Source organism: Scyliorhinus torazame, chromosome 16 (assembly GCF_047496885.1).
Source record: "Scyliorhinus torazame isolate Kashiwa2021f chromosome 16, sScyTor2.1, whole genome shotgun sequence".
Taxonomy (NCBI): domain Eukaryota; kingdom Metazoa; phylum Chordata; class Chondrichthyes; order Carcharhiniformes; family Scyliorhinidae; genus Scyliorhinus; species Scyliorhinus torazame.
This window is the reverse complement of record NC_092722.1, coordinates 100,939,868-100,967,834: the sequence shown is the minus strand read 5'-3', so window position 1 is coordinate 100,967,834 and position 27,967 is coordinate 100,939,868. Positions and strand designations below refer to the sequence as shown.

At 47.4% G+C, this 27,967-nt stretch overlaps 1 protein-coding gene across 1 annotated transcript in view; it reads left to right on the top strand.

Moving 5' to 3' along the window:
• The first annotated feature begins 1,223 nt into the window (after nt 1-1,223).
• pkd2l1 (polycystic kidney disease 2-like 1) overlaps nt 1,224-27,967 on the top strand; it is a 150,294-nt gene continuing 123,550 nt past the window's right edge. The window contains exons 1-2 of the mRNA XM_072478793.1: nt 1,224-1,563; nt 4,399-4,512. Coding sequence (XP_072334894.1) covers nt 1,269-1,563; nt 4,399-4,512 — 409 coding nt within the window. The 5' untranslated portion in view covers nt 1,224-1,268. The remainder of the gene's footprint in view (nt 1,564-4,398; nt 4,513-27,967) is intronic.

Below are 27,967 nucleotides of genomic sequence, written 5' to 3'. Positions count from 1 at the left end.
TGGTTTCAGTCTCGAGACACTGATTCACGTTGAAATTTTGAAGGTTCAAAGGATATTTCTTCTTTTTCCAAAGTAGCTAGTAATTTTATCATCAAAATCACGCTGCCCTAAAATTAGCATTTATAGTGTTTCTCTTTTCCCTAACTGTATCGTTGCAATTTAAAGGACGCAAGTCGTATTCCAATTTACAATTTATAGTCATACAGCGTAAAGTTTTCAACATGCCCCTGTAGCTTTCCTGAAACACAATCAAAATAAGTGATCACCAACATTTACTTTTGTTGTTTTATATGGATTTCTATTTGTCAAACTCACCGACAAATAGCTTATTTGAATAAATATTTAGATAGATTGAACACCTTTCGCCTTCCCTCTGACTAAACGAGGTATAATCGATGTCAATACACAAATATTTTTAAACACATTGAGTGAAATGCAGTGTCCAGCGACGCCAATATATTAAACCTCAAGTCGAATTTCTTATTGCAAATTGTTAGTGGACTCTGCATAGGATTTAACTCCAGCATCCTGTCAGAACATCTGGATTCTCAACAAAAAACAACTGAGCAATTTTTGGTTTCATGTTCTGTGCTCCTAACCCATTGAAAGCTTTGCTGACCCCGGAGCTGTCTCTTCAGCACCACAGTGCTCTTCTCGTCAGTCAGGGAGCAGGAATTAAATGCTGGAAATCTAACACAGCCTTGGCTGGTCAGGTCTGACAGCATTTGCGAAGAGAAGAATTATTTTCCCGTCCCACAGATAGAATTTCATAGAATTTCTACAGTGCAAAAGGAGGCCATTCAGCCCATTGAGTCTGCTGTGCTGACCCTCCGAAAGAGTACCCCACCTCGGCTCAATTACCCCCCCCCCCCCCATCCCCGTAACCCCACCTAGCCTTTGGATACTAAGCGGTAATTTAGCATGGCCAATCCACCTAACCTGTGAGAATTTGCAGCATTTTGCTCAGTTTATATGCAGGTGGAGACCAGTTGTTACCAGTTAAACACGGGCTTGGGGGGAGGGCTGTTCAACTGCTGAGAATTAATAACTGGCTATTCTTGTCTCCTGAATATCCCATTGCCCACTTTTGCCTCTTGGGAATTCTCATTGTCCCAGGTCCCTCCCCTGCTGGCGTCACCCAGGAATACAAAGCTGGTGATGGGGCGGTAATAAAGTACGTGTGACTCTTGTGTGTGTGACCCAAGGCAGTTGTCACTCTGAAAGAACCGTGTCAGATCCGCTCCTCCACAGTAGCTCCCCCCCGGCTGATGACCCAAGGAGATTGCGAAAGAGCTGCTCCCGTCAAAATGAGTTCAGCCCAGGCTAACCAATTGAAGCTACCCATCCAAGAGGTGCACGAAATGGAAAGTCTATCCAACAAGAAGGCTTGGGATAACGCCGCTTATGAGGGCTCACCACCGAGTACTCCTTTCAAAGTGCAGACTATCTACAATCCCAGCTCTTTCCCAAACAATCCCTATGGGTGTGAGGAGCCCCCGCTGTATCCAGTCAAGAACAAACCTCCCACCGGGTGCTGCATGGCCATCGTTAAAGGAATTCGAGGTAAGAAACTCTGCTCCCATAAAGAACACAAGTGATTTCTTCAACAAATCAAATACAGTCAATTCTCTGATCGTGTGAACTTTAGGAATGAGTCCACATTCTTATTTCCGATCATTTACTATTTTAGTTTGAATCCTAGCCTGAAAATATTTGAGATTTAAATCTATTTGATCTTTTTTTCCTGTAAAATATTCGCCATTGTGCGTTGAAATGTGAGTAAATATGGATGCTCTCGCACTCCGGGATCAACTACATAGCCAATAATTCCAAGAATGGTGAGGTTTTGTGAAGAATATTCCAAAGGAATAAGTTTGGGTGAGGTTTTTTTGTACAGTAGAAATCAGCAAGAAGGGTGGATATGGACCAGAGGTCCCGCTTTTCCTGGAAATCTCACAGCTGCAACAGTCACATTCAATTGGAACTACTCAAATCTTTCTGACACTTTTCAAATGGACAAACGGCCGCTTTTCAAACTCTGACTGTAAGCTGATAGCAAAACCTCCCAGTTAGATCTCCCTCCTCCAACTTCATTCGACAACAGAAAGGTTACAGGAAGGTGTAGATGGGTTGGTCAGATGGGCAGAGCAGTGGCAGATGGTATTTAACCCTGTTAAGTGTGAGGTGATTGCACTTTTGAAGAAGGAAAAGGACGAGGGAGTATGTAATGAGTGGCAGGACGCTACAAAGCTCAGAGGAGCAGATGGGTCGTGGGGTGCTTGGTCACAGATCCCTGAAGGCAGCAGAGCAGGTGAATAGGGCAGATAAGAAGGCATATGGAACACTTGCCTTTATCAGTCATGGCATAGAATATAAGAGCAAGGAGGTTACGTTGAAGCTATACGGAACATTGGTTAGGTCACAGGTGGTTCTGGTCACCTCATTATAGGAAGGAGGTGATTACATTGGAGGGGGGACAGAGGAGATTCACCAGGATGTTGCCAGGGATGGAGCATCTGAGCTATCAAGGAGAGACTGCATTGGCCGGGATTGCTTTCTTTAGAGCAGAGAAAGCTGATGGGAGGATATGGTTGAGGTGTATAAGATTATAATAATAATCTTTATTAGTGTCACAAGTCGGCTTACATTAACACTGCAATTAAGTTACTGTGAAAATCCCCTAGTCGCCACACTCCGGCGCCTGTTCGGGTACACAGAGGGAGAATTTAGAATGTCCAATTCACCTAACAGCACGTTTTACGAGACTTGTAGGAGGAAACCGGAGGAAACTCAAGCAGACACAGTGAGAAAATGCAGACTCCACACAGGCAGTGACCCAAGCTGGGAATGGAACCCGGGTCCCTGATGCTGTGAAGCAACAGTGATAACCACTGTGCTACCATACCGGTTTTGACAGGGTAAATAGGATACAGCTGCTCCCCTTGGTTGAGGGGTCAATTACAAGGGCACATAATTTTAGGGTGAGGGGCAGGAGAGTTTGAGGGAATTTGAGAAAACATCTTTTCACTCTGAGGATGGTGAGAATGTGGAGTGTACTGCCTGGGAAGGTGGTAGAGGCTGGAAACCTCGCAACCTTTAAAAGGCACTTGGGTGAGCACTTGAAATGCCATCCCTTTCAATGATATGGGACAAGTGCTGGTAAGTGGGATTAGCACAAGATTAGTGGTAGTTATTGACGGTGCAGACTCGATGGGCTGAAGGGCCTTTTCTGCGCTGATGGCTCTATAAAAACATGGAATGTGACTTCAGGCAATATTTGAAACTCAGCTGTTTTACAGATATGTGGGAAATATTTCATGTTTTTGGAATGAACTCTCAAACCATTCAAGGTTAAACCTTCCATGGAAGTTTCCTCAGTTTAATATCGATTAAAAACAATGCAAACAGCCACTTGCATTGTTTATCCAGAGTTTGTACCAAGGTTAGGGCAAATGCTCGGGAGAATCCCTTTGGAAATCATAGGATTCCAAATCTGCCAGCGTGCAGATTGGTTTTTGATGTGTTCTCTATCCAAACTCAACCCCAGGTACGTCAGATGTGACATGCTGACTAACCTTCCACCCACACACCCCTTCCCCCCACCCAAAGAATGGGGGAGACCTCATGTTACTGGACTTGTAATCCAAAAACCTAGGCTAATACTCTATGGACATGGGTTCAAATTCCACCTTGGCAGATGTTGGAATTTAATTCAATTAATAAGATCTGGAATTCAAATCTAGCCTCAGTGATTAAACAATTGCCATTAAAACCCCCATCTGGTTCATTAACATCATAGAACCATAGAATTCCTACAATGCAGAAGGAGGCCATTCAGCCCATCGAGTCTGCATCGACCCTCTGAAAGAGCGAACCTACCCAGGTCCACTCGCCTGCCCTATCCATATAACCCCACTTAACCCACTTATCCCTGGACACTAAGGGGAAATTTAGCGTGGCCAGTCCACCTAACCTGCACATCTTTGGACTTTATGAGAAAACTGGAGCACCCGGAGGAAACCCTTGCAGACATAGGGAGAATGTGCAAACTCCACGCAGTCATACAAGGACGGAATTGAACCCGGGTCCCTGGCGCTGCGAGACAGCAGTGCTAAACACTGTGCCTCCCTTTGCTGTCCTTACCTGGTCTGGCCTACACAGTAATTCTTGCACCTATTGGACTAACCATAATAGAAGGATGCATCAGACAACAGAAAAAATAAATATAAAATACCTCTTGAAGAACAATGTGCTGTTTCAAAAAATAGTATTATTTTCTTCTGGGTATTTAAAAGCAAACATCTCTGAAAGTTATTGAATGGGATTGTGGGATGCGTTGCTGTTGGATTTTCAAATCCTACAATGATTTTATGCTTTTGTTCTTTTCCATGTCTGCAGGCTTGTGGGGCACAAAATTGACCGAGAACCTGTCCAATAACCCAGAGTTATACATCAGGAGGACTTTGCGTGAACTATTAGTTTACATATTTTTCCTAGTGGACATTTGTTTGTGTAAGTAATTTGCTTTTAACCACACAAAAAACATATTTAATTCAGTAGTTCCTTCATTGATTTTTTAAAATTAGCAAATGTACTTTTGATTATAAAGTTATTATTTTTTTCCTGGTGAGAAAAATAATCATTTTCCCAGACGTAGCACTGTCCAATTCTCCACTACCTTCAAACAAATCGACTGACTGTAACAATAATAATAATAATACTCTTTATTATTGTCACAAGTAGGCTTACATTAACACTGCAATAAAGTTACTGTGGAAATCCCCTAGTCGCCACAGTCCGGCGCCTATTCAGGTACACAGAGGGAGAATTCAGAATGTCCAATTCACCTAACAAGCATGTCTTTCGGGACTTGTGGGTGGAAACCGGAGCACCCGGAGGAAACCCACGCAGATACGAGGAGAACGTGCAGACTCCGCACAGTGACCCAAGCCAGAATGTTAGCATTGCGTCATGTAAAGGACCCTCGTAACAGTAATTCTTGCCCCTGTCAGACTAACCGTAATAGAAGGATGCATCAATCGACTGTAAATACAATAACGTAGTTTAGAAGAATTCAAATACATTTGAAAGTGGGGGCGGCTAGGTGCACAGTGGTTAGCACTGTTCTAAACTGTCTTCACATAGACAGTCACCCAAAGCCAGAATTGAACCAGGGTCCCTGGCACTGTGAGGTAGCAGTGCTAACCACTGTGCCACCGTACAGCCAGAACTACAGAGGCTTGCAGCAGCAAGATAGAATGAAAGAATTTATGAATGAGGACTAGGATTTGCAACTCAATGAATTGGGTGCAGGAAACCAAAGAAGGTCAGCGAGCACGAGTTGACTGAATTTTGAAGAGGAAGAATTTTGCTCCTCACAAAAATGGCAAGTTAGAAATTGTTAAAATAAATTCAAACCAGCAGGTTGCATTAAATGCAAATACAACAAACTAGTGCGTTTAAAATTGTGATTTTGAATCTCAGAATATGCTATTAGCAGGTTCCACATTTTCTCAAATATATTGAATGGGACAAATGAAAACTGCTCTCTGTATTAACATAGATGTTTGACATAAATCTCAATTAAACACTAATAAATAGATTAAGCTACCAATTTATTGCAGTTTTTGCTCTAGAAATGGCATTGAGAATTATTAACTGTAAATGCTGCATTGGTTATGGGGTGGCAGGGTAGAACAGTGGTTAGCATTGTTGCTTCACAGCGGCAGGGTCCCAGATTCGATTCCGGCTTTGGGTGACTGCCTATGTGGAGTTTGCACATTCTCCACGTGCCTGCATGAGTTTCCTCCGGGTGCTCCGGTTTCGTCCCGCAGTCCAAAGATGTGAAGGTTAGGTTGATTGGCCATGCTAAATTTCTCCTTAGTGTCTAAAGATGTGAAGGTTTACTGGGGTTATGGGGACAGGTGGGGGAGTGGGCCTAGGTAGGATCCTCTTTCTGAGTGTCAGTGCAGACTTGATGGGCTGAATGGCCTCCTTCTGCACTGTAGGGGCTCTATGAATTCTACCAATTGGAGATGGTAAGAGAATACTTAGAATATCATACTATCATTAGGCAGCATCAACGTGGATTAATGAAAGAGAAATCTGTTAAAAGTTCTGGAGGTTATTATTAGGAGAGATAGGGGGAACCAGTGGCTGGAGTGTATTTACATTTTCAATGCTAAACTATATGTTATTACATAACATTTGGACCCGTGGGAGTAGGGATAATATACTAATTTGGATTGAACTTTGGTTAAGAGGCCGAAATAGAGAGTATGTATAAATGGGTCATTTTCAGGTTGATAGTCTATATCTAGTGGGGTACTACAAGATCAGTGGTTGGCCTCAGATATTTATTACCTCTAATAATAACTTAGATGAATGTAGATTAAAATATAATAACTTGGATCAGGAGGAGGCCATTCGGCCCTTCGAGTTCGTTCCACCAGTCATTAAAGTCATGGTTGGTCTGATGGTGGCCTCACATGACTTCCCTTCCTCATCTCATAATCCTTGACTCCTTTGTCACTGAACTAGTAATGTAGAGACCCAGGGTATTGCTCTGGGGACCTGGGTCTGAATCCCACCATGGCAGATTGTGAACTTTGAATTCAATAAAAGTCTGGAATGAAAAGTCTAAAGATGACCATTGCCATTGCCGTAAAACTTAACTGGTTCACAAATGATGGTTAAGGAAGGAAATCTGCTGTCCTTATGTGGTGTGGCCTACATGTGCCTCCAGATCCACAGCAATGTGGTATCTTCTGCCTCACCAGCAGGTCAGGCCCAGCAGAGGTGGCAGCACAGTGGTATACAGCCTGGAGAGAGTTTCCCCGGGAGTTCTCAACATTAACTCTGGACCGCATTAAGACTCATGGCATCAGGGTAAACATGGGCAAGTAAGCCTCCTGCTGATTACCACATACTGTCCTCCTCAACTGATAAATCAGTATTCCTCCATATTGAACACCACTTTGAGAAATCACTGAGGATGACAAGGGGCTGACTGTACAAGCGTAGCTCGGTTTCACCACGACAGACCAAGCTGGCCAAGTCCCAAACAACATAATTACTGAGTCTGAGGCAGCTGGTGAGGGAAACTACAAGAGGGAAAAACATACTTGACCTCATCCTCACCAACCTGCCTGCCACAGATGCATCTGTCTATGACAGTATCGGTAGGAATGGCCACTGCACAGACCTTGTTGAGACGAAGTCCTGTCGTAACATTGAGGATAACCTCCATCATTTTGTGTGGCACTTCCAACGTGCTAATTGGGATGAAATTCGAACCGATCTAACAATGCAAGACTAGACATCCATGAGATGCTGTGAGCCGTCAGCAGCAGCAGAATTGTACTCACCACAATCTGTAACCTCATGGTCCAGCATATCCCTAACTACCATTGCCACCAAACCAGGCGATCAACCCTGGTTCATTGATGAGTGTAAGAGTCATGCCAGGAGCAACAGCAGGTATAGCTAAAAATGAGGTGTCAACCTGGTGAAGAAACAACATCATAAACAGCAAGTAGTAGACAGAGCTAAGCGATACCACAGACAACGGATCAGGTCTAAGCTCTGCAACCCTTCCACATCCAGTCATGAATGATGGTGGTCAATTAAACAACTTACTGGAGAAAAAAGCTCAACAAATATCCCCATACTCAATGATGGGGGAGCCCAGCACATAAAGCAAAAGGTAAGGCTGAAGCATTAGCAACAATCTTCAGCCAGAAGTGCTGAGTGGATGATCCATCCTGGCCTACTCCGCAGGTCCACGGCATCGCAGATGTCAGTCTTCAGTCAATACGATTCACTCCATGTGATATCAAAAAATGACTGAAGGCACTGGATACTGCAATGGATATGGGCCCTGACAATATTCCGGCAATAGTACTGAAGACTTGTGCTCCAGAACTTTCCATGCCCCTAGCCAAGGTTATCCAGTACAGCTACAACACTGGCCTCTACCTGGCAATGTGGAAAAATGCCCAAGGATGTCCCATTCACAAAAAGCAGGACTAATCCAACCCGGCCAGTTTCCACCCCGTCAGCCTATTCTCGACCATCAGCGAAGCATTAGTAGGGGTCATCAACAGTGCCGCCAAGCAGCACTTACTCAGCAACAACCTGCTCATGGACGCTCAGGTTGGGTTCCGCCAGGGTCACTCAGCTCCTAACCTCATTGCAGCCTTAGTTTAAAGATGGACTAATGAGCTTGTGGTGTTCTTTGTGTTGCTAACTTTAGGATGGTTGGCGTAGTGTTCACAAAGACCACAAATAGCTTTAAATTGAACAAAGCAATTCCTTTCATAACATTACTTATTTGGATTCAACACTTACTCCTTTATAATTCATAGTTGATAATAAACATATAATCTACACTCATCTGCTACTAATCTCTACACTATTACATTAACTATGATCTGCTCTCACTCACACTATTTTTCCTTCAGTCTGTTCTCTAGCTTTCTCCACAGCCTCTCACCCACAAGGCTTAGCGTTAAAGTCTTATATACGTGCACATCTAGGTCCCTCTGGTAGTTGATTTAGACATTACATTAACCCTTGCAGTTCTTACATTTATGATAATGTCACATCCTCGTTCCTTGGGAAAAAAGGTTATGAACTTTGTTTGTAACATTTTTTCTTTGAACATTACAGTAGCGAGCATGAATCATTGACTTGTTTTTTTATACATTCATTTGCAAAAAATAACTGTTAAGTCACATTGGTGATGACAGATGAATAGTTATTACAGTCATTACAAATTTAATCAGTTAGGTGGTCTCCTGGTTCCAGTTGATCTTCTCAGGGGTTTCATCAACGTATGCAAATTGTCTTGATGCATTGTTGATAATGATGGATTTGGAAAGTCAATATCTTTGACAATGTCATCCTGAGCAATAATATTCTGAGTTGGAGATGGAACATGATTTTTTATTTGCAGTAATGCTCTTCTATTTCTTCTGAACTTGTTCTGTCTGAAGCAAGTACAATCTGGGTGTGACTTGCCATAAAACTTTAGCTATGTGTTGCCATCCACCTTCAGGATTTTGTATTCGAACATAGTCTCCTTTTAATTTTGATGAAGGTTTTGTGTGCTTGCCGCAATACTCTTTTTGTTTCCGTTTCCATAATCTTAGATGGTTATGTATTTCTTGATGATCCATGTTTTGAACAGTGATCTCTGGTAATGTGAATTTTTCTTCCCATCAACATCTGAGCTGGCGATAAGCCTGATGACAATCGGGTTGCTCTGTATGTCAACAGTGCCAAAGGTAAGTCTTTGTTGTCATCGCTTGCTTTATTGAATAGTTTTTTGACTATTTCTACATCTTTCTCTGCTTTGCCATTGTGGGTGAAAGCTCACCTTGGGTCAAATGTGACAGCAAGGTTGCCACCAATCTGGTGCAGCCTCAGACAGGTGCCAGGAAGAGGGATGGAGTTGGTGGTGAGGGGATGAACTTTGTCACTGTGACAGAAGACACTGGCTTCAGTTTACCCAATATTTCACTGAAGGAAGTTTTCGCTCATCCAACAGTGGATGTCAGAGAAGCATTCTGACAGCTTAGAGAGAGTAAAGGAATTGAGAGAGATGGCGGTGAGATAGAGCTGGATGCCACAAGCATACAAGGGAAACCTAATAGTATGTCTTTGGATGATGTCACCGAAGTGGATCATGCAGATGGGAAATAGGAGGGGCCAAGGAAAGATCCTTGGGGGAACCAAAGGTAATGGTGCAGGGGCAGAAGGAGAAGTCATTGCAAGTGATTCTCTGGTGACAATCAGATAGATAAGGATGGAGAGAGCAGTCCTTCCCTCTTGGATGACAGTGGAGGAGGATGGTGTGGTCAACCATGTCAAAGAAGATCGAGAAGAATGAGGAGGGGAAGTTTACCTTTTCACAGTGATGTAAGATGTCTTTTGTGACCTTGATAATTGCTGTTTCAATACTTTTGCAAGGTGGAAACCTGATTGGAGGAATTCAAATATGGAAATGTAGGAAAAATGGATGCGAATTTGGGAGGCCACAACAGATTCAAAGGCTGAGATTTTGAGCCCCCCCCCCCCCCCCCCACACACACACACACAGCAGGTCCCGCCATGGAGGATGTAGCAAGCCAACGAACATCCATTGACTCTGGTGAACCAGAAGATCCTGCCATCTATCAAGGCCGGAAAAATCCGCCCAAAGACTTTGGAGAGGAAAGGGAGGTTGGGGATAGGATATTAGTCCACAAGGAGGTGTCAAGGGCTTTTTGTTTGGAAAGCAGGCTAAAGACAGCAGATTATAAAGAGAGGGGGTCAGTTTCTGAGAGAGCGACAAATATTAACAGTATCACCTAACATGGGGATCAGGGGGGGGAAGTTGGGGGATCAACAGTTTAGCTGCAATAGGATTGAGAGAACAGGAAATGTATCTTATGGACAATATGATTCAGAGAGAGAGCATGAGAGAAGGTAGGAGAATAAGTAAATAAATAAGCAAGTTTGGGGCAGAAGCAAGGGGATCGTTCAGATGACGTTTAACGGTGGATTGGTCAAAATGAAAGAAGTAGCAGAGGCAGCTGTTTGGATTATCTCAATCACAATGACAAAGGCGTTCATGAGCTCCTTGCACTTGTTGTTGGAGGTAAAGAAGACAGGGAAAGGGGTTTGAAGGAGATGGGGAGATGGGTTTGAAGGAGATGGGGAGAGGGTTTGAAGGAGATGGGGAGAGGGTTTGAAGGAGATGGGGAAAGGGGTTTGAAGGAACGGGGAGAGGGGTTTGAAGGAGATGGGGAGACGGTTTGAAGGAGATGGGGAGAGGGATTTGAAGGAGATGGGGAAAGGGGTTTGAAGGAACGGGGAGAGGGGTTTGAAGGAGATGGGAGAGGGGTTTGAAGGAGATGGGGGAGAGGGGTTTGAAGTAGATGAGGAGAGGGGTTTGAAGGAGATGGGGAGAGGGGTTTGAAGGAGATGGGGAGAGCGGTTTGAAGGAGATGGGGGAGAGGGGTTTGAAGGAGATGGGGAGAGGGGTTTGAAGGAGATGGGGAGAGGGGTTTGAAGGAGATGGGGAGAGGAGTTTGAAGAAGATGAGGGAGAGGGGTTTGAAGGACATGGGATAGGTTTGAAGGAGACCGGGGAGGGGTTCGAAGGAGATGCGGAGAGGGGTTTGAAGGACATGGGAGGGGTTTGAAAGACACGGGAGGGGTTTGAAGGATATGGGGGAGATGGGTTTGAAGGAAGTGTGGAGAGGGGTTTGAAGGAGATGGGGAGAGGGATTTGAAGAACACGGGAGGGGTTTGAAAGAGATGGGGAGAAGGGTTGAAGGAGATGGGGGAGAGGAGTTTGAAGGAGATGGGGAGAGGGGTTTGAAGGACACGGGAGCGGTTTGAAGGACACGGGAGGTGTTTGAAGGAGGTGGGGTAGAGGGGTTTGAAGGAAATGGGGAGAGGGGTTTGAAGGACATGGGAGCGGTTTGAAGGAGATGGGGAGAGGGGTTTGAAGGAGATGGGGAGAGGGGTTTGAAGGACACGGGAGCGGTTTGAAGGAGATGGGGAGAGGGGTTTGAAGGAGATGAGGAGAGGGGTTTGAAGCAGAAGGGGAGAGGGGTTTGAAGGAGATGGGGAGAGGGTTTTGAAGGAGATGGGGAGAGGGGTTTGAAGGAGATGGGGAGAGGAGTTTGAAGGAGATGGGGAGAGTGGTTTGAAGGAAATGGGGAGAGGGGTTTGAAGGAGATGGGGAGAGGGGTTTGAAGGAGATGGGGAGAGGGGTTTGAAGGAGATGGGGGAGAGGGATTTGAAGGACACGGGAGGGGTTTGAAGGACACGGGAGGCGTTTGAAGGAACGGGCAGTGGGGTTTGAAGGAGATGGGGAGAGGGGTTGAAGGAGATGGGTGAGAGGGGTTTGAAGGAGATGGGGAGAGGGGTTTGAAGGAGATGGGGAGAGGGGTTTGAAGGACACAGGAGTGGTTTGAAGGAGATGGGAAGAGGGGTTTGAAGGAGATGGGGAGAGGGGTTTGAAGGACACGGGAGTGGTTTGAAGGAGATGGGGAGAGGGGTTTGAAGGAGATGGGGAGAGGGGTTTGAAGGAGATGGGGAGAGGAGTTTGAAGGAGATGGGGAGAGGGGTTTGAAGGAGATGGGGAGAGCGGTTTGAAGGAAATGGGGAGAGGGGTTTGAAGGAGATGGGGAGAGGGGTTTGAAGGAGATGGGGAGAGGGGTTTGAAGGAGATGGGGGAGAGGGATTTGAAGGACACGGGAGGGGTTTGAAGGACACGGGAGGGGTTTGAAGGAACGGGCAGTGGGGTTTGAAGGAGATGGGGAGAGGGGTTGAAGGAGATGGGTGAGAGGGGTTTGAAGGAGATGGGGAGAGGGGTTTGAAGGACACGGGAGCGGTTTGAAGGACACGGGAGGTGTTTGAAGGAGGTGGGGTAGAGGGGTTTGAAGGACACGGGAGTGGTTTGAAGGAGATCGGGAGAGGGGTTTGAAGGAGATCGGGAGAGGGGTTTGAAGGAGATGGGGAGAGGGGTTTGAAGGACACGGGAGTGGTTTGAAGGAGATCGGGAGAGGGGTTTGAAGGAGATGGGGAGAGGGGTTTGAAGGAGATGGGGAGAGGGGTTTGAAGGACACGGGAGTGGTTTGAAGGAGATGGGGAGAGGGGTTTGAAGGAGATGGGGAGAGGGGTTTGAAGGACACAGGAGTGGTTTGAAGGAGATGGGGAGAGGGGTTTGAAGGAGATGGGGAGAGTGGTTTGAAGGACACGGGAGTGGTTTGAAGGAGATGGGGAGAGGGGTTTGAAGGAGATGGGGAGAGGGGTTTGAAGGACACGGGAGTGGTTTGAAGGAGATGGGGAGAGGGGTTTGAAGGACACGGGAGTGGTTTGAAGGAGATGGGGAGAGGGGTTTGAAGGAGATGGGGTGAGTGGTTTGAAGGAACGGGGTGAGGGGTTTGAAGGAGATGGGGAGAGGGGTTTGAAGGAGATGGTGAGAGGGGTTTGAAGGAGATGGGGCGAGTGGTTTGAAGGAACGGGGAGAGGGAATTAAAGGAGATGGGGAGAGGGATTTGAAGGAGATGAGATGGGGCGAGTGGTTTGAAGGAACGGGGAGAGGGGTTTGAAGGAGATGGGGAGAGGGGTTTGAAGGAGATGGGGGAGAGGGGTTTGAAGGAGCTAGGGGAGAGGGATTTGAAGGACACGGGAGGGGTTAGAAGGACACGGGAGGGGTTTGAAGGAGATGGGGAGAGGGGTTTGAAGGAGATGGGGAGAGGGTTTTGAAGGAGATGGGGAGAGGGGTTTGAAGGAGATGGGGAGAGGGGTTTGAAGAAGATGGGGAGAGGAGTTTGAATGTTATCGGATCGTAAGACATAGGAGCAGAATTAGGCCATTCAATCCATTGGCTCTGCTCCACCATTCAATTATGGCTGACAAGTTTCTTATTCCAAGAGAATACTTGCCTTCTCCCCATAACACCTGATCCCCTTATTAATCAAGTTCCTAGCAAGCTCTGTCTTAAAGACACTCAGTTATTTGGCCTCCACGGCCTTGATTCCACAGATTCACCACCCCCTAGCTGAAGAAATTCCTCCTCATCTCAATTTTAAAGGATTGTCCCTTCAATCTGAGGCTGTGCCGTCAGGTTCTAGTCTCTCCCATCAGTGGAAACACCTTCTCCACGTCCACTCCAGATCCTGTAAGTTTCAATGCGATCCTCCCTCATACTTCCAAAACTCCATTGAATACAGACCAAGAGTCCTCAAACGCTCCTCCTTTGGCAAGCCCTTCATTCTTGTGAACTTCCTCTCCCCCTCCAAGGCCAGCACATCCTTCCGAAGATACAGGGCCCAAAATTGCTCACAATACTCCAAATGGGGCCTAACCAGAGCATTACACAGCCTCAGACGTACATCCCTGTTCTTGTATTCTAGCCCTCCAAAAATGAATGCTCACATTGCATTTGCCTTCCTAACTGCAAATTGAACCTGCACGTTAACCTTCAGAGAATCCTGAGTCAGGACTCCTAAGTCCCTTTGTGCTTCATCCAAAGATTTTCCCCATTTAGAAAATAGTCTATGCCTCAATTTTTCCCGCATAACATTTTTCCACATTGTATTCCATCTGCCACTTCTTTGCCCACTCTCCTAGCCTGTCCAAGTCTTCTGCAGCCTCACTGCCTCACTGACACGAGCTGTTTGGAGTAGACGGGGAGAGGGATTTGAAGGAAAAGAGGGGTTTAAAACACGATTTGCATAGAGAAAAACAATCTGAGGGTTATTCAGCATGATCCTTGAATAGAGAAAAATGTTTGCAGATGAGAGTAGGATTTTATATGGTCCAGTCAGATCTGGCAGTGAATGGCTCAATCAGTGATTTGTCATATCCATTTAAGACTGTCTCCCTTGATCCCTTGGACTATAGAGAAAGGTGAGGAGGGCTTTGCTAGCGGAGTGGACAGGATGAGAAAATATAGTTGTTTCATTGGAGAATCAGAGATTGAAGTGTGCTGATTGGTAGTTGCAGAAATGCTCTGGTGAACGGAGGGCCGGAAATGCTCGAGAGTTGGGCAAGGTTTCCCTGGCCATGGGCAGGTGAAATGGGAGACAGGGACGGAGTGGGGAAATAGCAGGAGCCTGCATCAAGACAACTCCCTGACACTGTCCCACCTCTGGGGAAGCTTTCCAGCAAAAAACTGATGCTAAACAAAGGTGAGCAGCCAACTTAAATAATTAAAGTCCTGATTAAAGATACACTTACCTCAGCAGCACACACCTTGCTCGGTGGGGCTGTTGAGGTGTCAGAACCTCTGGCCCTCTGATTGGACCAGCAGCATCCACAACCCACCCACCTCCTGTAATTGACCATTGATCCTAGAGGCAGTCATGCCCGGATAAATTGTTGAGCCAGCCTTGCTTCCAGCAAGTGTGGTCTCAGGATTCTCATTTGTTTCTGACATCAGGGCCTCAAAGCCCACAGCAAAGTTTGGCCCTGGGGTGTTTGGAGGTGCAGTTGCAAATGGATTGGGAGATTTATTTCCAGGGACAGACAGGATTGTGGTGTGGAAGGGGGACAGGGTTCAGAGAGAGACAAGGAAGTGATCAGAGAGGCCTTATCTGTGATTGATAGCAAGGCCACGTGAGATGGCAAGATTGTTAGTATGGGCGGGGAAGTTCATATGGAGGAGAATTAGGGAAGCATAGGTGGGCAGGGAACTCAGGGGAGAGAGAACACGATGAGTCAAGCTGGAGTTTGGAATCACTTAGCCTGAGAGGTGAGAGGATGCAGAGGGTGGAGGAGGAAAGGAGTGAAGGTGATCCACACTTCACACAAAATGCAACCTCAAACCTGCTCTGGTAAACACCAAATTTATGTGGCTTTTCCAGTTGTGTTTCTGGTCAACGGTGACCCCCAGAATATTGTTGGGAGGAATGCATTGCGATGGCAACTGCCTTTAGGGTGACCTGATTAGGCTCCCCTTTCATTGGAGGGAATCAGTGCTGCTTGGCATTTATCAGCTTAACGTAAATGTTGCCCAAACCATGCTACATGGGACGAGCTGCTTGATTTGCTGAGGAGTTGCACTTTGAGATGAGCACTGTGCAATCATTGGGGGAAAACTCTGTTGATGATTTAATGGTGGAGGAAGATGATTGATGAAGTCATTGAAGATAGTTGGACCTAGAACCCATGTCGCAATATTCTGGGATTGAGATAATTTTCCTTGAAAAACAAAAACACTTTTCCTTTGTGTCAGGTATGACTTCAAGTTCTAGTGAGTTTTCCCCCAATCTCCATTGGCCTCAGTTGCACTACAGCCCCTTAGTGCCTCAAATGCCTTAAATATCAAACCCCGTCACTCCCACCTCACATCTGGAATTCAACTTGTGTTTATGTTTGCACCACGACTGTAATGAGATCTGGAGCTGAGGCGATCTGGGAGAATCCTCACTGAGCATCGACAGACAAGTTATGGTCGACTAAGTGCTGCTTAATAGTATTGTTGTCAACTCCCTCCATCACTTTGCTGATGATTGGGAGTAGACTGATGGGGTGGTAGTTAGATCTGGATTTGTCCTGTTTTTTTCTAAACACAGTACATGCTTGAGAAATTTTTCAATTTACCAGTGGTGTAGCTGTATTGGAAAAGCTTCACTAGGGATGCAACTCATTCTGAAACCAGCATCTCTAGCCCTAAATCCAGGATATTAATGAGGCCAATATTTGCTGTATCCAGTCTGCTCAGCCATGTCTTCATGCCACTTGGAATGATTTGAATTGTCTCAAGGCTGACATCTATAACCATTGGAGCTCAGGTGGAGGCCGAGATCGATCTGCTACTGGGCACTTTTGATTGAAGATTTCGTCAAAGCCGTCAACTCTATCCTTTGTATTCACATGTTGGGGAGCTCGGTGGCACAGTGGTTAGCACTGTTGCCTCACAGTACCAAAGACCCGGGTTCAATTCTGCCCTTGGCAACTCTGTGTAGAGTTTGTACGTTCTCCTCGTGTCTGCATAGGTTTCCTCCGGATGCTCCAGTTTCCTCCCACAGTCCAAATATGTGCAAGGTAGGTGGATTAGTCATGATCAATTACTCTTTCGTGTCTAAAGAATGCAAGTTATGTGGCATTAGGGGGTTACAGGGTAGGGCAGGGGAGTGGACCTAGGTAGGGTGTCTTTCGGTGGGTCGCTACAGACTCGATGGCCAAATGGCCTCCTTCTGCACTGTAGTGATTCAGTGCTGAGCTCTAATAAAGGAATAGAGAAGTTAATGCAACCTCCATCTCTGTTTATTTCTTAATTGTTCAGTCCTGTCGATGACAGAATGCGGCAAGACGGCAGAGCCTTTCTCTGATCTGTCAGTTGTAAAGGTATCAAGGGGCTGTCTCCCCGGCAACTAGTTCTAGAATCACAAATGTCTTCTTTCAGAAATAAATTACAATTCTATTCGAAAAGGTTAACAAAGGAAATCTTTCTGCTGTTTCTCAAGATTAAAATACCAGGCGACTTAAAATCTAGCCTTAAGTGTTTACAATGTCCCTGACATATCAGATCTTCACTCACAATAACATGCTCCTTTTCATGCGGTGTGGTGGCTTGTTTACTGCAGTTATTTGAAATGCAAAGAGCTCTTCCAGATAACTACATTCTGTTGTTAAACCCCTGAATGTTTGATAATCCAGTTAAACAATGGTGGTCTTTGCACTGTAAATGTTGTTTCAATAATCTCGGTTTTCAAATTGGAGACCAGGATGTCCCTATATTAAGGTTGAATGACACCCATCTGTACAGTTTCTTGCATTGAATAAATAGGGTCAGTAATCCTACAATATCTTTTCTAAGTAGCTCTTTTTCCCATGTGATCTTACACCACAAATATCTGAAACTTACTTGACAGGGTGCAGGAGCAGTGGGAGAGAGTTTGTTCGATATATAATAGTCAGAGCTGAGCTGAGTCCTATCATCAGTAAACCTTGTGGAATTCCCTCTTCCTACAGCCAAGGGATACTTAGGTCAACAGTAACACCATCCAACTATCTGGGTTAAGATTAACCAAATAATTTTGCACTGATCTTGCATTGAATATAGCACCTTCCTGGTCTCTGTGTCTCATTACACAAAGAAGTGTCTTTAACGAGATAATAGACAGGTAGCTTTTCTTGCTTACACTTTCAAGAGTTTTATGTTGGTTGGCATGTAATGGTAGTTTCACTAAAGCTGGGCCAAACCATGAACTGCCCAGAAGGACCAGGGCAGCAGATACATGGGAGCAAGTTCCCCCCAAGTAACTCACCATCCTGACTTGGAAATGTATCACCATTCCTTCATCATTTCTGGGCCTTTCTGGGGCGGTACGATGGCATAGTGGTTAGCATTGCTGTCTCAAAGAGCCAGGGACCCAGATTCAATTCCAGCCTCGAGTGACTGTGCGAAGTCTGCATGTTCTCCCTGTGTCAGCGTGGGTTTCCTCCATGCGCTCCGGTTTCGTCCCACAGTCCAACGATGTACGGGCTAGGTGGATTGGCCACGATAAATTGCTCCTTAGTATCCAGGGATGTTCGAGTTATGGGGTTAGGGGGAAGTGGGCATGCATAGCGTGCTCATTCGAAGGGTCGGTGCAGACTCAATGGACCAAATGGCCTCCTTCAACACTGTAGGGATTCTAAATCTTGGAGCATCCTACTAACAGCACTGTGGGTGTTCCAACACCACATAGACTGCAGCAGTTCAAGCAGGCAGAGCCAAAAACTTTTTAAGGGCAGCACGGTGGCAAAATGGTTAGCCCTGCTGTCTCACAGCACCAAGGACCCAGATTCAATTCCGGCCTCGGGTGACTGACAGTTTGCACAGTCTCCCCTATCTGCGTGGGTTTCCTCCGGGTGCTCCGGTTTCCTCCCAAGTCCAAAGATGTGCAGGTTAAGTGGATTGGCCACGCTAAATTGTCCCTTCGTGTTCAAAAATGTACAGTTGGGTGGGATTACAGAGTGATGGGAGAGTGGGCCTAGGTAGGGTGCTCTTTTAGCGGGATGATGCAGACTCGATGGCCGAATGGCCTCCTTCTGCACTGTAGGGGTTCTATCAATTCTAAGTAAAGGTGCTGCAATAAAACTCTGAGTTGCAAGATTATAGAGTTCCTTAAATAGGCACAGAAATTACAATGAGACTTCAAAGATAATACAGGACAAAGCCAGGACCAATTCTACAAAACAAAATCAAGCCAAAAATAGAAAATATATAGAAAGGATTAAAAAGACAAGAGGAGATATGAAGAAAGGCTGGCAGCTATAGGAAAGGATTTTCTAAACACACAATAAGGAAAATAGTCAAGGGGTAGTGACAAAGGCCGGATTTCTCCGGCCATTTGATTCCCTGTTCCCGCCGGCAGTGTACCCGACCCGTGGGTTTCCCAGTGAGGTGGCTTCAATGGTAAATCCCATTGACACGCAAAGGGAGTCGCAAATTCTGCCGCCAGAGAATGGTGCGCTGCTGGGAAACACACGGTTGGGGGAAAAGGAAATACACTGGGAAATGAAAAATAAAGAGATATGAAACAAGTTTAATTTTCAGAGTGGTAGTGGGAGTGAAAGGGTAAACAGAGGAGATGGAACTAAAAGATTATTTATGAGTGAAATATCAGTGGAGATGTTGGTGTAGTGACAATGTTGCTGGGTAAGTAATCCAGAGGGCACGGGTTCAAATCCCACCCCAGCATCTGGTGGAATTTAAATTGAAGTAATACAATCTGGAATTGGTTCGATGGTGACCACAAAACTAAAACGCATCTGGCGCCTGTTCGGGTACACAGAGGGAGAATTCAGAATGTCCAATTCACCTAACAGGGTTCAAGGGAGGTATTAAGAGGTCGCAGCTGGTAGTACACAGAGTACTCAGATGGTTATAGGCAGGATGAAGTTACACATATAGGAAAGGGAAGGCCATGAGAGAATTGAACATGAGGCTGGGAACTTTAAAATTGAGGTGTTGATGGGCTTGGAGCCAATGCAGGGCAGAAAGCAGAGGGGTGATGGGTGAGCAGAACATGGTGAATCTGGACAGCGGAGCACTGGAGGAGCTCGAGATGGGAGGCTGGCCAGGATAGGTTAGCGGTAACAAAACCGTCAACCAGGGATTCAGCGGAAGATGAGATGAGGCAAACATAGAGATGGGTGATGTTAAGGAAGCTAAAGTCAACGGTCTTTGTAATGGGGTCAAAAGCTCAACTCAGGGTCAAACAGGGGACTTCCGGGTGCGGCGATGACCAGCTAGGTCGCACGTTTCGACACCTCCCGTTTGAACGGACTTTTGGGCTCTTATTGGGAGCCCCACTGGCAATTTTTGACGGCTAAACCCATTGTGCGGTGAAACAGAAGGGAATCCCCCTGGATGTACATGGAGAAAGGAGATAATAGTGGCCGGATTGCAGAGGATCTTCTGGAGCAGCGGCAAGGAAGGGAAGCACGAAGTAAGGTGGCGGCGGAGGGAGGCCGTTTGGTATGGGGCCCGGAACAGCAAGAGTTCCTTCGGAGATGTGTTGAGGAGCTAAAGAAGGAGGTGCTGGCCCCGATGCTGCAGGCGATTGAGGGGCTAAAAGAGGCGCAGAAGACCCAAGAATTGGAGCTTCGTGGCGTGAAGGCAAAGGCTGCCGAAAATGAGGACGAAATACAGGGCCTGGTGGTGAAGACAGAGGCACACGAGGCACTGCATAAGAGGTGTATGGAGAGGCTGGAAGCCCTGGAAAATAGCTCGAGGAGGAAGAACCTAAGAGTTTTGGGTCTTCCCGAAGGCGCAGAGGGAGCGGACGTCGGGGCATATGTGAGCACGATGCTTCATTCCTTAATGGGACCGGAGGCCCCGACGGGCCGCTTGGAAGTGGAGGGAGCATATCGAGTCCTTGCGAGAAGACCGAAGGCTGGAGAAATACCTCGAGCTATAGTGGTGAGGTTTCACCGCTATAAAGACAGGGAGATGGTCCTGAGATGGGCGAAAAAGACACGGAGCTGCAGGTGGGAGAACACAGTGATCCGCGTGTACCAGGATTGGAGTGCGGAGGTGGCGAGAAGGAGGGCGAGTTTCAATCGGGCCAAGGCGGTGCTCCATAGAAAGAAAGTTAAATTTGGTATGCTGCAGCCGGCGAGACTGTGGGTTACACATCAAGGGAAACACCACTACTTCGAGACGGCAGAAGAGGCGTGGACATTTATTGAAGAGGAGAAGCTGGACTAGACTGGAGAGAGAAAGAACTTTTGTAATAAAGTAGTGGTGCGATTGCATGGGACTGGGAATCGGAAGGGGGGGGAAATTTTCTCTTTCCCCTCGATGGGGGGGGGGGAGGGGGTTGGTGAACTGTGGGCGCCGGTGGGGAAGGAGAGGGGGAAGGAGAGAGGGAGCTGCGCCATTAGGGGCGGGGCCGAGTGGGAAGCGCGGGCTTTGCTCCCGTGCTATGGTAATTGTGGCGGAAAAAGGGAGCGCAGGAAGGAGGGGGCCTTACACAATGGGAAGCTGAGGATAAACGGGGGAAGCCGAGGTCAGCCAGATTTTGCTGACTTCTGGAAGCAACATGGGGGGAGCAATCACGCTAGAGGGGGATCTAGCGGGGGGGGGGGGGGGTAACTGGGTTGCTGCTGTTAAGGGGAAGGGGGAGCGGCTACGGGAAGGGAGGGTTGGGACGGGAGGACACCGTTGGGGGGACAAGTGGGTGCGTGGGAACCGGGTGAGGAGCTGGTCTAAAAAAGGGGATGGCTAGTCGACGAGGGGGGGTGTAAAGAGCCCCCCAACCCGGTTGATCACGTGGAACGTGAGAGGGCTGAATGGGCTGATTAAGAGGGCAAGGGTACTGGCGCACCTAAAGAAATTAAAGGCAGATGTGGTCATGCTGCAGGAGACGCATCTGAAACTGGCGGATCAGGTCAGATTACGAAAAGGATGGGTGGGACAGGTATTTCACTCGGGCTTGGATGCGAAAAATAGAGGGGTGGCAACATTAGTGGGGAAACGGGTATTGTTTGAGGCGAGGACCATAGTGGCGGACAGTGGGGGTAGATACGTGATGGTGAGTGGCAGATTGCAAGGTGAGGTGGTGGTTCTGGTGAACGTATATGCCCCGAACTGGGATGATGCCAACTTCATGAAGCGTATGCTGGGGCGTATCCCGGACCTGGAGGCGGAAAAGTTGGTAATGGGGGGAGACTTCAACACGGTGCTGGATCCAGGGCTGGACCGGTCCAGGTCTAGGACCGGGAGGAGGCTGGCAGCGGCCAAGGTGCTTAAGGACTTCATGGAGCAGATGGGAGGAGTGGATCCCTGGAGATTTACTAGGCCTAGGAGTAAAGAGTTCTCCTTCTTCTCCCATGTCCACAATGTGTATTCTCGGATAGACTTCTTTGTCCTGGGAAGGGCGCTGATCCCGAAGGTGGCCGGGACAGAGTACTCGGCTATAGCCATTTCGGACCATGCCCCACATTGGGTAGATCTGGAAGTAGGAGAGGAAAAGGAACAGCACCCACTGTGGAGATTAGATATGGGATTGTTGGCGGACGAGGGTGTGTGTGTAAGGGTAAGGAGATGTATCGAAAGGTAGCTGGAGATTAATGACGACGGAGTGGTTCAGGTGGGAGTGGTCTGGGAAGCACTGAAGGCGGTGGTCAGAGGGGAACTGATTTCCATAAGGGCCCATAAGGGGAAACAAGAGAGCAAAGGGAGGGAGAGATTGTTGAGAGAAATTTTGAGGGTGGATAGGCAGTATGCGGTGGCTCTGGATGAAGGACTATACAGGGAAAGACGAAGGTTGCACACGGAATTTGATTTGTTGACCACGGGCAAGGCGGAGGCACAATGGAGGAAGGCACAGGGAGTGCAGTATGAGTACGGAGAGAAGGCGAGCCGGTTACTGGCCCAACAACTGAGGAAGAGGGGGGCGGCGAGGGAGATTGGAGGGGTTAGGGACGAGGAGGGTGTGATGGAACGGGGAGCGGAGAGGGTGAACGGGGTGTTTAAGGCATTTTATGAGAGGCTGTATAAGGCTCAGCCCCCGGAAGGGAAGGAGGGAATGATGCACTTCCTAGACCAGTTGGAATTTCCGAAGGTCGAGGAGCAGGAGAGGACAGGACTGGGAGCACAGATTGAGGTGGAGGAGGTGGTAAAAGGGATTGGGAGCATGCAGGCAGGGAAGGCCCCGGGACCGGATGGGTTCCCGGTGGAATTTTATAGGAAATACGTGGACCTGCTGGCCCCGCTTCTGACGAGAACCTTTAATGAGGCCAGGGAAAAGGGGACGTTGCCCCCGACGATGTCGGAGGCGACGATATCGCTGCTCTTGCAAAGGGACAAAGACCTGCTGCAGTGCGGGTCTTACAGGCCTATTTCCCTCCTGAATGTAGATGCCAAGCTTTTGGCCAAGGTGATGGCGACGAGGATGGAGGATTGTGTCCCGGGGGTGGTTCACGAGGATCAAACGGGGTTTGTTAAGGGGAGACACTTGAACACTAACATACGGAGGCTGCTGGGTGTGATGATGATGCCCCCGCCGGAGGGGGAGGCAGAGATAGTGGTGGCGATGGATGCAGAGAAAGCATTTGATAGAGTGGAGTGGGATTACCTGTGGGAAGTGTTGAGGAGATTTGGATTTGAAGAGGGGTTTATTGGATGGGTTCAGCTTCTATACAGGGCCCCGGTGGCAAGTGTGACTACAAATAGGTAGAGATCTGACCACTTCCGTCTATACAGAGGGACAAGACAGGGATGTCCTCTGTCCCCGTTACTGTTTGCGTTGGCAATTGAGCCACTGGCCATAGCGCTGAGGGGCTCTAGGAAGTGGAGGGGAGTACTTAGGGGAGGAGAAGAGCACCGGGTATCACTATACGCGGATGATTTGTTGTTGTATGTCGCGGACCCAGTGGAGGGGATGCCCGAGATAATGCAGACACTCAGGGAGTTTGGGAAATTTTCAGGATATAAATTGAATATGGGGAAGAGTGAGCTGTTTGTGATGCACCCTGGGGAACAGGGCAGGGGAATAGATGATTTGCCGTTGAGGAGAGTAACAAGGGACTTTCGAAAATTTGGGGGCAGTGGAGACGGCATAAGGGAGTGACGGGTGCCTCGGTGAGGTCCCCGATAAGGAACAACCACAGGTTCGTCCCGGGGAAGATAGATGGGGGATTTAAAGCTTGGCAGAGAGCAGGGATTGTGAAATTGAAGGATTTGTTCCTAGGCAGGACGTTTGCGAGTCTGGGAGCACTGACAGAAAAATATGGGTTGCCACCGGGGAATGCATTTCGATATATGCAACTGAGGGCTTTTGCGAGGCAACAGGTGAGGGAATTTCCGCGGCTCCCGACGCAAGAGATTCAGGACAGAGTGATTTTGGGGGCATGGGTAGGGGATGGTAGACGATGGTGGAGGAGCTGAAGGGAAAATGGGAAGAGGAGCTAGGGGAAGAGATTGAGGAGGGGCTGTGGGCCGATGCCTTAAGTAGAGTAAACTCTTCGTCCTCATGCGCCAGGCTCAGCCTGATACAATTCAAGGTTCTACATAGGGCGCACATGACTGGAGCAAGGTTAAGTAGATTTTTTGGAGTGGAGGATAGGTACGGGAGATGCGCGGGAAGCCCAGCGAACCACACCCACATGTTTTGGTCATGCCCGGTACTGCATGGGTTCTGGGTGGGGGTGGCGAATGTGCTTTCAAGGGTGGTGGGGGTCCGGGTCGAGCCAGCCTGGGGGTTGGCGATATTTGGGTTTGCGGACGAGCCGGGAGTGCAGGAGGCGAGAGAGGCTGATGTTTTAGCCTTTGCGTCCCTAGTAGCCCGGCAAAGGATATTACTTATGTGGAAAGAAGCTAAACCCCCAGGCGTGGAGGCCTGGATAAACGACATGGCGGGGTTTATAAAATTGGAGCGGATAAAATACGCACTAAGAGGTTCGGCTCAAGGGTTCACCAGGCGGTGGCAACCGTTCCTCGACTATCTCGCAGAACGATAAGGGAAATGGGAAAGGTAGCAGCAGCAACCCAGGGGGGAGGGGGGGAGGGGGGAGGGGGGAGGGGGGAGGGGAGGGCCCATCCGGGCCCTCAGGGGTTTTGTACAGGTGTTTGTATATGAGTTATTTATATTAGTTTTTGTGACTTTATTATTTTGGATATTGGCTAGTTTTTATTTTTGTTGCTGGCAGTTGCCGTCTAGTTAATATATTATTTATTCTTAAAAAAAAAACGGTCATCATCATTATTTATATTGTTTTAAAGTTGCAAAAGGGGAAAATTTTGTACTGTCTTTGTTTGACCGAAAAATTTGAATAAAATATATTTTTAAAAACTCAGGGTCAAACAAGATGCTGAGGTTGTGACCAGCCTGGTCCAGTCCGCGACAATGGTTAGGGAGGGCGCTGGAATTGGAGCTGAGAGAATGGAAACATAGAAAATAGGAGCAGGCTATTTGACCTTTGAGCCTGCAATCTGATTATCGTTGATTCTCTACCTCAACTCTCTCCCCATACCCCTTTCTGCTTTTAGAGTCTAGAAATCTATCTATTTCCTTCTTATTATATTCAGTGACTTGGTCTTCTATGGTAGAGAACCTCACCCTCTGAGTGAAGAAATTCTCCCCAGTGACTAGTGACCCAGGAGTAGGTGGTGAGTGTTTTTGTGGAGGCAGTGGCTCTGCCCTCTGGCTGAAAAGTTGGAGCGAGCCTACCTCTATCCGCCATTGATTTCATGACCAATCAGATCGCTAGCAGTTGTCCAGTCCCAAGCGGCACCAGCTGAAGAGGTGGCCACGGCTGGAATTGCAGTCAGTCCCTGACCACGAACAGTGATGGAGGCTGCATTACCAGGCAAATGGGGCAGCTTTGCTGGGGTAAACCAGCATGGGAGGGTAGCAGTCAGGAGGGCAGGGGTGAGGACAAATGAGGGCAGCCCTTTCTGTGCTTCTGACAGGTACAAGGTGCCCAAACAGAAGGGACACATCTGATCCTACCTCCAGTACACCTAGTTTACACCAAGTGACCTCTCCCCGTGGCATAGGCACACAGGGTTCCTGGAAAAGTACCAACAGCAGTGGGAAGAGGTCTTTAAGTGGCAATTAATTAATCACTTAAGTGTCACAATTAGCCCAAGGGATCTAATGCGATCTCGCGAGACATCCCGATGCGAAGCCCACCCATTGTGGACAGGATTACATTTTGGCAAATCTGCATATTATAGCCATACAGCTAGTCTCACTCTAATATTCAGTTCCCTGAGTTACCCCAGGCATGTGTTAACCAGGGTGCAGGGTAAGCGCATTCCCTTTAGAGTGAAGGGCAAGGCTGGTAGAAGTAGGGAACCCTGGATGACTCGAGATATTGAGACTCTGGTCAAAAAGAAGAAGGAGGCATATGACGTACATAAGCAACTGGGATCAAGTAGATCCCTTGAAGAGTATAGAGATTGTCGAAATAGAGTTAAGAGGGAAATCAGGAGGGCAAAAAGGGGACATGAAATTGCTTTGGCAAATAATGCAAGGGAGAATCCAAAGAGATTCTACAGATACATAAAGGGGAAAAGAGTAACTCGGGACAGAGTCGGGCCTCTTAAGGATCAACAAGGACATCTATGTGCAGAGCCACAAGAGTTGGGTGAGATCCTGAATGAATATTTCTCATCGGTATTCACGGTGGAGAAAGGCATGGATGTTAGGAAACTAAGGGAAATAAATAGTGATGTCTTGAGAAGTGTGCATATTACAGAGGAGGAGGTGCTGGAAGTCTTAAAGCGCATCAAGGTAGATAAATCCCCGGGACCTGATGAAATGTATCCCAGGATGTTGTGGGAGGCTAGGGAGGAAATTGCGGGTCCCCTAACCGAGATATTTGAATCATCGGCAGCCACAGGTGAGGTGCCTGAAGATTGGAGAGTGGCGAATGTTGTGCCCTTGTTTAAGAAGGGCAGCAGGGAAAAGCCTGGGAACTACAGACCGGTGAGCCTAACGTCTGTAGTAGGTAAGTTGCTAGAAGGTATTCTGAGAGACAGGATCTACAAGCATTTAGAGAGGCAAGGACTGATTCGGGGCAGTCAGCATGGCTTTGTGCGTGGAAAATCATGTCTCACAAATTTGATTGAGTTTTTTGAGGGAGTGACCAAGAAGGTAGATGAGGGCAGTGCAGTAGACGTTGTCTACATGGACTTTAGCAAAGCCTTTGACAAGGTCCGCATGGTAGGTTGTTGCAGAAGGTTAAAGCTCACGGGATCCAGGGTGAGGTTGCCAATTGGATTCAAAATTGGCTGGACGACAGAAGGCTTGTGGTTGTAGAGGGTTGTTTTTCAAACTGGAGGCCTGTGACCAGTGGTGTGCCTCAGGGATCGGTGCTGGGTCCACTGTTATTTGTGATTTATATTAATGATTTGGATGAGAATTTAGGAGGCATGGTTAGTAAGTTTGCAGATGACACCAAGATTGGTGGCACAGTGGATAGTGAAGAAGGTTATCTAGGATTGCAACGGGATCTTGATCAATTAGGCCAGTGGGCCGACGAATGGCAGATGGAGTTTAATTTAGATAAATGTGAGGTGATGCATTTTGGCAGATCGAATCAGGCCAGGACCTACTCAGTTAATGGTATGGCGTTGGGGAGAGTTATAGAACAAAGAGATCTAGGAGTACAGGTTCATAGCTCCTTGAAGGTGGAGTCGCAGGTGGACAGGGTGGTGAAGAAGGCATTCGGCATGCTTGGTTTCATTGGTCAGAACATTGAATACAGGAGTTGGGAAGTCTTGTTGAAGTTGTACAAGACATTGGTACGGCCACACTTGGAATACTGTGTGCAGTTCTGGTCACCCTATTATAGAAAGGATATTATTAAACTAGAAAGAGTGCAGAAAAGATTTACTAGGATGTTGCCGGGACTTGATGGTTTGAGTTATAAGGAGAGGCTGGATAGACTGGGACTTTTTTCCCTGGAGCGTAGGAGGCTTAGGGGTGATCTTATAGAGGTCTATAAAATAATGAGGGGCATAGATAAGGTAGATAGTCAACATCTTTTCCCAAAGGTAGGGGAGTCTAAAACTAGAGGGCATAGGTTTAAGGTGAGAGGGGAGAGATTCAGAAGGGCCCAGAGGGGCAATTTCTTCACTCAGAGGGTAGTGAGTGTCTGGAATGGGCTGCCAGAGGTAGTAGTAGAGGCGGGTACAATTGTGTCTTTCAAAAAGCATTTAGATAGTTACATGGGTAAGATGGGTATAGAGGGTTATGGGCCAAGTGCGGGCAACTGGGACTAGCTTAATGGTAAAAACTGGGCGGCATGGACTGGTTGGGCCGAAGGGCCTGTTTCCATGCTGTAAACTTCTATGATTCTATGATTCTATGGGATTTATCCCCTTAGCCTCGGAGACCTCGGGCAAGCGTGGTTTAGTACTGACCTCCATAAACGGGGACCAGACGGAACGGCACGTGTGGGGATTGGAGGCCCCCAGGTGCATGCCGTCTGGGCAGGGTAATGCCCTGGCACTGCTG